Source organism: Thamnophis elegans, chromosome Z, assembly GCF_009769535.1.
Source record: "Thamnophis elegans isolate rThaEle1 chromosome Z, rThaEle1.pri, whole genome shotgun sequence".
NCBI lineage: Eukaryota > Metazoa > Chordata > Lepidosauria > Squamata > Colubridae > Thamnophis > Thamnophis elegans.
This window is the reverse complement of record NC_045558.1, coordinates 97,266,498-97,276,665: the sequence shown is the minus strand read 5'-3', so window position 1 is coordinate 97,276,665 and position 10,168 is coordinate 97,266,498. Positions and strand designations below refer to the sequence as shown.

At 39.0% G+C, this 10,168-nt stretch overlaps 1 protein-coding gene across 1 annotated transcript in view; it reads left to right on the top strand.

Moving 5' to 3' along the window:
- Positions 1-2,733: 2,733 nt before the first annotated feature.
- Positions 2,734-10,168, top strand: part of TNS4 (tensin 4) — a 33,918-nt gene continuing 26,483 nt past the window's right edge. The window contains exon 1 of the mRNA XM_032234749.1: positions 2,734-3,205. Within this exon, the coding sequence (XP_032090640.1) occupies positions 2,734-3,205 (472 nt within the window). The remainder of the gene's footprint in view (positions 3,206-10,168) is intronic.

The window sequence follows — 10,168 nt, the reverse complement described above, 5'->3', positions numbered from 1 at the left end:
AATCCCAATAGTAGTTTGTTCCATAATACTGGCCTTGATATGAATAAAGTAAAATAAAATAAACTGTCACATTAATGATCAGTGGATCTAAAGCAGGACTTGCAAGCAATGAGATGCCTCACCTGACAGCAGGGAATAAACTGTAGCAGAACAGACAGTCCCCAAAATAACTTGGACCTAAGTCTTATAAGAATTTATACATCCTTAATTGAATTGGAAGGCCACCAATTACGAAGGAAGCTTTTTGAATACATGGGTGATGTAGGGACCCTAAAGAAGCAGTACTTATTGCATGTAATGCAGTGTTCTTGGCTGACTGCAGTTTCCAGAGCATCTTGAAGTGCCACCTTAAGAGTGTATTTCCATAGATCTATCCTACAAATAGCAGTGTTTGAGTTCCTCGAGTGAGGTTTCTCTCTTTCAGATACAGAAATCTGAAAGCTTGGAAAAGGCTCTCCTGCCTTTGAAAGTATGTCACTGTCCACTGAATTGGGATCTGGATCCAGGAGGTTCTTTGACAAACAGGCTTGTTCCATAACAGGAATTGTAACTCCATAGTGAACAGATTTATCTCTCAAATTGCACACCAGTTCCCAGAATCAATCCCAATTTTGTCTTACTAGAGTTATTGCTAATTTTGCTGTGGCAGTCCTTTCCTTCTGAATATATTCATGACTTAAATATCCTGAACTAGACATAGAATAGTTGCACAGCAGTCATTCAAAATCTAAAACAACCTAAATTAAAATGCAATTAAAAGTTATTTTAGAAACTTGGGGAAATAGGAAGTCGTTCACCTAGTGCTAAAATGATGCTAGTTGTTGCAGTTGACATCTTTGAGGAGGGAATTCCCTAAATGGTTGCCACCATAGAAAAGCTTTACCCTTTATAAAGTCCATCTCATCTCCTTTGGTGCAAGGACCTGGAAAGGGCCTCAGCAGAAGATCTCAAGATCCAGATAGAATATATAGAAGAAGGCACTTCTTCAGGTATATAGCCCTAAGCTTTTATAGGTTAATTTTGGTTAAAATCAGCACTTTGAATTGGGTCTGAAAATGAACTATCAGCCAGTATAAATGAAAAGCAAATAGTATAATATGTTTATTTTAATCAGCCCCAATCATTCTAAACTAACACACTATTTTCAAAAGTAGTCCCATGTACAGCGCTTTGCAAAAATCCGCATGGGAAGATACCAGAGCATAAATGTTGTAAGTCTGCTTCTCTCCACATAATGTCACAATTAGTAAATCGGCCAAAGGTGATAAAAGGCACATGGTGCCATCAAGACCATCTGGGCTGCTGTTGACAATGGAGAATCTAGGGCCACTTTTGTTAGATCGGGTAATGGAAAGGCACACTCAGATTAAAGGTAACAACCGCTCTTTATTGTAACAGAACAGGTAGGTACAATCCAGTGAAGGTTGAGTCTGACAGCAGCCCTTTTAAAGGGAGCTGTCAGACCCTTCGACCAATGAGATTAAACCTCTGTTCCCGCCGGAACAGAGGACCTTGGTGGAAACCATTATAATGATAGCTAGTATCTAACAACTTTCAAAACTGCAAACATGCTGCTTTCAGGGAATTGCAGACCCCTCTGGAACTCAGCTAGCATAATCCACAAACAGTATCTCTCTCTTTCGCCTGGGATGAGCCTCAGTTTACAGACCATTTCTGTTCAGGTGCCAATTATGGACCTGAAACCAGACTACAAAGCATCAGGATCAGGGGTGGCTTCCGGCCGCCATTATTACTGGTTCGGTAGTAAAAAAATTGTGCACACATGCACATTTTCATTTAAAATGATCTGTGCATGCGCACAACATTAAAAAAAAAGAATAAAAAATACATTTTTAATGAAGATTGTTCTGCGCATGTGCAGAACAGAAAATCAAGATGGCACCGCCGATCATAGAACCAGTATAGTCATGTGTCCTCCGGAGTTACTACCTATTCGGCTGAACTGGACTGAATAAGTAGGAACCCACCTCTGATCAGGATAAGTAGTTTTGCCTAAGATCTACTGAAGCCTCGCTACACTTCCCTTTTTATCAGCTTAGCTAAAAATTGAATATAGAAACAGTTGAAATAGACTGAGTCCAAAGATGGCTCCATAAGCAAGAATGTTCCCACCACAACCTTGGTATGGATGACAGAGTCCTGACAGTCATCTCAGGACACTATGAAGGAAACAGTTTCCTTCATAGTATGTCCCTCACCCCCTGACTTTTCCTTTTGTTGACTTCTCCTTCTGGTCTGTATAGCTTCTGTTTTAACATCCTATAATAGTGCAACAATAGTGAGCGATCCTTTCTTTAAATTTTGAACAAAGAGCAGATAACATGCAATTTTAAAAATTCAAATAGCAAACACATAGTGGAATCTTAAACTCCTAAAACTGTAAGGGGAGGGGGGAGAGAAAGAATTTTGACACTTTTTTTTCCCTGTACTTCATCATTAATTAAAAGTAATCTTTCAAATCCATTTTGGCAGAAAATGCATTGGTGCAAATAATTCCTATCCTTAGAATTTATTTGTGAACTATTTTCTTTCCCTCTCCCATCTCTGAGACTAAAGTGCACTCCTTTCTTTCTTTCTTTCTTTCATTTTTTTTAAGGTCCTATGCACATGGGACTTCTCGATGAATGAATCAGGACCCAACTAAAGTTTACAGGTATTGGCAAAATTGGAATCAATCACAACATAAAGACAAGAAGACTTAATAGCTTCAGGATGTCAAAAGTCATCCCAAATCATGTGGTACGGGTTGGGCAGACAGTATGCATTTCACCCAAAGAAGAACATGCCTGTTTGCAGCACCCAAATGATGGTTTCTCCTGTCACACATTGCCAATGCAGTGTTTTTATTATACAGTGGAAGGCTGGGACAGGAAGAACTTGTTGGCTCAAACCCAAGGATGCTCACCACCTAATAAAGCTGTTAAATCTACTGTAATAGCCACACCTGTGCCCTCTCAACATTGTGAGGACAAACATCAGCAGGAAGAACCAACAGAGCCAAATGAAGAAAGCTATCCAGCCTCTCCTACTTTGGATATATCTATTGAGAACTTGAACCGCTTGATCTTGGAAATTGACCCAACATTCAAGCCACTGCAACAGCCGACCCAGGCACAGAGTCCCCTACAGGCTGCTCCACAAAGCAACACCAGTGTGGTAGCAAAGCATGAACTTGATACATCAGGTAAGATATGGAATGCCTCAAACCATAAGAGATCACTCTAAAAGCAATTCCCTTTACCAACATCTAGAAATTTTAAGCCTAGAAAGCTGAAATTGAGTGCAGAGAATTCAGAAAGCTGCACCCCTTGTTCTTGAGCCCTGAAAATGTATATGAACAATCAAGACCAGTTTCTAGAGGGTGGAGTGGAAGCTTTTCAAAAGCACTGCAACGAATGTGCAATTTCTTGCATTAAAAAATATGTGTGGAAGTGATCTTGCAAGGGATGATCCCGGGGTTTCTTAGATGCCACTAATAAAAAGACACCAAAGCATATACATTTTTTTTCACTCTTAATGGATTTTGTCTGAAAATTATGGCAGATAGGTGAGGGGGGGATTACAAATTAAGATTTTGTTGCTTTGGCAACCCATTGAATTCTACAGCTAACATCTGCAATTATGTAGTAAAAATTGTCATTCTACCAAAGATTATAAAAGGACTCAAACCCTTCTACTCTTCCTCTAGTCATTTAATGAGACATAGAATGGTTGTCCAGTCATATGTGGAAATCTTTTAATCCATCAGATGCCACAAAGCTATCTGGACTCTGGATGTTATCTGCCTACTTTCTGCCTTTTTAATTATTTTGCAAAAGAAAGTGGAGGGAATCAGCAATGGTGTTTTTAGGGTTGCCAAAAGGGCACTAGACAGGCATAGGGAAAGGAACTCTCTGTTCCTTTTTCAGTCCATAGGTGAGTCAACATTTCACAACACTGCGAAATTCCAACCCCAACCCTTTTTATGGGTGTCCTGACTATGAAGGAGGTGAAAAGGCTCAGGGTTTCAATTTTGCAATTACAGTCATTTTAGGTGTTTTTGTGTTTGTTTGTTTTTTACTTTCTCAGCATATGTCCTTAATAGCAGGGGTGAAATCTACTAAGGAAACAAAGACAAGAGTCTCTTTTTTGGTTATCTCTGTTTTGGAAATAAGGAATGTCAGTATAATCCCAGTAAAAGACCTGACCCAACAGGGAAGGAGTTGTATTTATTTATTACTTCTATTTATCAAATTTATTTACTGTCCATCTCAAATTTCAAGACAACTCTGAGTGACTTACCGGGAAATTAATTAAAATCAAGCTAATCCAGGACTATTTGGAACTACATTTAATATTTGTTTGTTGGTATCCCACCTTTCTGGGACATGGTGGCTCAGTGGCTTAGATGCTGAGCTTGTCGATCAGAAGTTTGGTAGTTCAGCGGTTCGAATCCCTAGCACCACGTAACAGAGTGAGCTCCCATTACTTGTCCCAGCTTCTGTCAACCTAGCAGTTGTAAAGCATGTAAAAAGTGCAAGTAGAAAAAATAGGGACCACTTTGGTGGGAAAATATCAGCACTCTGTGCCTTCGGCATTTAGTCATGCTGGTCAAATGACCACAGAGAAGTCTTCAGACAGCGCTGGCTCTTCGGCTTAGAAATGGAGATAAGCACCGCCCCTAGAACCGGAAACAACTAGTACGCATGGGTGGGGAACCTTTACCTTTACCTTTACCTATCCCACCTTTATTATTTTCATCAACAACTTAAGGCAACTTTATCCAACACACCTTCCTCCTCCTGTTAAATTTAATCCCCTCTGGGTTGGCTAAGCAGGATTTTTTTTATGGGTTAAAGAGTTCACTTGACATGCTGATACACTACATCTCTTGGGTATGACTCAGTCAAGTATTTATGCAAATAGGGCCAAAATGTTCCAAATAATGTGACTTTCTCATAAAAGTAACTCAATCAAATCTTCTCCAGGTGGTCCCATCCAAACTTTGTACTGCATTTGAATCTGCCGTGCTGTCCTGTTATGATTCTGTCTTACCTAACAGATTGTTTTATTTCAATTCCAACAGATTGGATATGCCAGTTTCTTTGTGTCTTCCCCTTGGGGTTTGGCTGGCCCTAAGGCAGGGATGTCAAACTTGTAGCCCGTGGGCCAGATGTGCATGCGCTGGCAACACCCACGCCTGGTTTAGTGAAGGGGGGAAATGTTGCAATATATCACATGACAATGCTGTGACACCATGAGTTTGACACCCCTGCCCTAAGGGCTTGTTCAGACTGATCTTCTTACACAATGAGATCCCAGTTATGCCTCACAGAGTGTTCCAAGTGGCAATTGCCAATGCCAGCAAATAATTAACTCTTAACTTCCTCCATCATTTATCTATGCATGGACATATTGACATGTAATCCTACAGGTTGGGAAACTCTCCAGTTCACACAATATTTTTGGCTTTGCAGATACAAATATTGCATTAGTTTACTTTTTTAAAAAAGCTAATAAATGCTTCAGCCAAGCACATTCCCTGTAATTATTCTAGAATGGACTTTGCAATACACCAGAAAAAGTAGAGATTCAGAAAGTGTAACATATTTTATGGCTCATGATTGTACTACTAGAATTTCATCCAAGTTTGGTCATCCTCAGGGTAAGCTCAATAAAACAATGTTGGTTTTCACAAATAAGCCTTAGTGATTTCAATGACATTGCAGTAAATTTGACTTTCTTCTAATCAATTAAATTTTACCATTGTTGTTGGTCATAATAATAACATTTAAGAATTTACTGAGGATAAGACAAAAGGTCCAGTTTTTGTCCAGATAAGCAATGCCCATCATCCATTGTCAGTAATAGTATGCCAGGTACCTCCCGCCCCCCAAGCAGCCACAAACAGGATATGAAAGCAATACAACCCCAGCTCAAGAACTTAACACAGACTGTCAGTAAGATAGTTGCAATATTGCTTTTATTGCTTATCAAATGGCAAGATGCTATACTTTTTACTTTGGTTTGGCCAGCATAGGAAGTTAGTGTTGCACATACAGTACTTTAAAAGTCATTGTCATATGGAGTAATCAAATCTTCAGTAACTTAAAGTTTTGTTATGTGCTTTCTCTAAGCAAAATCAGTTTCCAATGCTGGAATCCAAGCTTCAGATGACTACAATTCTCATTCTAGTTGTATAGACCAGGTAATCATTTTCAGCCTATCAATCCCCACAGTAGCCAAATCCTTAAGGCAAGGCAGGAAGATAAGCATGACTCATAATGCCATGTTAAAGTTTGTACTTTGGAATGCAGATTGCCTGTGGATGACATCATTTGCTAGGGTGTGCTCTTCTTATAAATAGCTAAGCTGGCCTGCACTGCAAATATATGCAGTGATTACCTAGAAAAGATCATGGACATAGCCACTTCTTTATAGGTGCTTCAGGCAATATATGTGCATACTATTTATAAAAGATTTTTAAAAACATCTTTATATTTTCAATTTAGGATTCTGTTCTCGGGGGTCCTAGCTAATATATGAAACAGATAAACTTAGAGAGGGCTTGGGAAGAATTCCATGGATGAGAATCCTCAAGGGGAAAACAACTCAAGAAGCTTGGGAAATTTTGAAAAATTAGATTACAAAAGCCCAGTCTCGCACAATACCAATGAAGAAGAAAAATAACAGCTCCCAAAAGAAACCAGCATGGCTGCATAAAGAACTCTCTGACAAATTGAAAGACAAAAAAGATTAAGTATAAAAAGTGGAAAAAGGGAGACATAACTAAGGCAGAATATCAGCAAATAGCCCGAGCCTGTAAAGATGAAATGAGAAAAGCTAAAGTTCACAATGAAGAAAGGCTTGCCACAAAAGTAAAAAATAAAAAAGCTTCTTCCAACATGTTAAAAACAAAAAAAAAGTTAAGGAAACAATTCGTCCATTGCTGGGAGAAAGTGGCAAGAAGGTGACAAGCAACAGGGAGAAAGCAGAACTATATAACTCATTTTTTGCATCTGTCTTTACACAAAGGGATAAAAAACAGTCCAATCTATCAAAAACAGCACCACAAAAATCAGATCAGGAACACAAGTTGAAATAGGGAAGAAAATGATAAGCGAGCACCTGTCTACCCTAGACGAGTTCAAGTCACCAGGACTGGATGGATTACACCCCAGGGTTCTGAAGGAACTGGCAGACAAGATCTCAGAACCACTGAACTATATCTTTCAGAGATCCTGGAGCACCGGGGAATTGCCAGAGGACTGGAAAAGAGCTGATGTGGTTTCCATCTTCAAAAAAGGTAAAAAAAATAGATCCAGGAAACTACAGACCTATCAGCCTGACCTCAATATCAGGAAAGATTCTGGAAAAGATAATCAAGCAATGAATTAGCGAACACCTAGAAGTAAACAAAGTAATAGCCAAAAGCCAACATGGGTTTGTCAAAAACAGATCATGCCAGACTAATCTTATTGCATTCTTTGACAAAGTGACAAAATTAGTGGAGCAGAGGAATGCTGTTGATATAGTTTATTTGGACTTCAGTAAGGCATTTGATAAGGTAGACCATAACCTACTACTAGATAAAGTAGAAGAAAGTGGGTTAGAAAGCATCACCAGCAGATGGATTCGTAACTGGCTGACCAACTGCACTCAACGTGTAGTCCTCAATGGAACTGCATCTTCATGGAGGGAAGTATGCAGTGGAGTACCCCAAGGCTCTGTTTTAGGCCCAGTACTCTTCAACATCTTCATCAATGATTTGGATGAGGTAATAAATGGGAAACTCATCAAATTTGCAGATGACACCAAGCTGGCAGGAATAGCCAACACTCCAGAAGATAGGCTTAAGATACAGAAGGATCTTGACAATCTTGAACATTGGGCACTATCTAATAAAATGAAATTCAATAGTGAAAAGAGTAAGATTCTACGTTTAGGCAAGAAAAACGAAATGCACAGGTACAGTATAGGTGGGACCTTGCTCAATAGTAGTAATGTGAGAGGAATCTTGGAGTCCTAGTGGACAAACATTTAAACATGAGCCAGCGGTGTGCAGCAGCTGCCAAAAAAGCCAACACAGTTCTAGGCTACAAAAACAGAAGAATAGAATCAAGATCATGTGAGGTGTTAATACCACTTTATAATGCCTTGGTAAGGCCACACTTGGAATACTGCAGTCAGTTTTGGTCTCCACAAAGTAGAAAAGATGTGGAGACTCTAGAAAGAGTGCAGAGAAGAGCAACAAAGATGATTAGGGGACTGGAGACTAAAACATATGAAGAACAGTTCCAGGAACTGAGTATGTCTATTTTAATGAAAAGAAGGACTAGGGGAGACATGATAGCAGTGTTCCAATATCTCAGGGGTTGCCACAAAGAAGAGGGAGTCAAACTATTCTCCAAGGCACCTGAGGGTAGAACAAGAAGCAATGGGTGGAAACTGATCAAGGAGAGAATCAACTTAGAACTTCGGAGAAATTTCCTGACAATTAGAACAATGAATAAGTGGAACAGCTTGCCTCCAGAAGTTGTGAATGCCCCAACACTGGAAGTCTTTAAGAAGATGTTGGATAGCCATTTGTCTGGAATGATATAGGGTTTCCTGCCTAGGCAGAGGGTTGGACTAGAAGACCTCCAAGGTCCCTTCCAACTCTGCTATTGTATTGTAAGATCAAGTTTAACTGATATCTCTTTGCAGGTTTTTGAAATCAATGTGTTTTAAAGCTGCCTGATTCCAAACTGAATTATTGATCTGAGTCAGTATTCACATGCTGTCAGAGCAATTGAGCAGATTTCTGACAGCAACCTTCACCACTCCAAGCTGCAGCTGTTAGAGATTAACCTTGATCTTTTGCATGTACATAATGTGATCTACTGTTGAGCTATGATTCTTTTTTTAATGTGGGTGCTAAGTAATAAAGGAAAGAAGAGGGACAACATGTTCATGTGTTCCAACTGAATTACAGGTCATTTGTCCCAGGAAAAACAAAATGTCTCTTTGTAGATCAAAATGTATAAAACCCACATGGAAGCATTTTGAACAGAAGAGCAAACCACTGGGAAAGTTACATATCCCTTATTTTTCTTCGTATTCTTTCTTCAAAATCATATCCATATAAAAGCTTCTTATATGTATATTATATACATCTAGTATATTATACATTTTATGTATATTATATACATCTAGTATACATTTTAAAATCTAACTGTCCAGAGTGGTATGTCTTGTGATATCAAATTTAAATGAAATGCCTTTAGATGGTTTTTGCGGACTAGTGTTGGTTTTCTTTTCTAAAACCAAATGTTAGGGGACGTATTGGCAGTATTAGTAGTAATATAAACTCACCTTTTTGCTTTGAAACACAGTTCCATGTTAGAAAAAAATTGAATGCAATATGTGTTATCCTAATTGTATTACACATATTGGTAAAGGTCAGCATGAGATCATTGCTTGGTTGGAGTCAAAACAGCGCAGGGAGATGGCTTTGTGCAATCTCCTTTAACTTGTATCTGATATGTTCTTTGGGAGTAACCAGATGTTTCTCATTTGCTGTTAGAACAGGCAGGAAAGGAGAACAACTGAAGCTTGCATCCCCACCCTTTTATACAGGTGCCAACAAGTAATGCACTCATTGACATGAAGCTTGCTTGGATGACTCTACAAAACACATTGTTGGGAGGCTCTTTTACTTCCAAGTCTGGCTAGAAGGTTATCTGCACCTGGAAAAAAGAAGATCTTGAAAATGGTGTTTATCCACCTAGATAATCTGCCCTTTAGCTCCAATATTCTTGTGCTGGAATGAATGACCAATCAAAAGCATATAAGATTGTCTCACAATGAATCAGACAAATGCAGTACCAGCTTTGTTCCCCCACTAATTATTGTTCTTTGGGGGGAAAGCAAGTTATAGAGTAACTTGAAATAAAATTAGTAGATGTTATAATGGAAATGGTAATAGGATTTTACAACTCCCAGAATTCTTAGCCATATTTCTGCCATGTTGGAAAGGTGCCATACTATGGAAGGCTGATCTATGTACCAGCAATTATAATGGATCTGGACCATTAATCTCTGCCAGTCTCACCAACTGTCAATGCTAATGTGTATGATCCAAAATCAATGTAAGGTTAGAGCTTCTTTCTTTCTTGGTCTGTCTTCG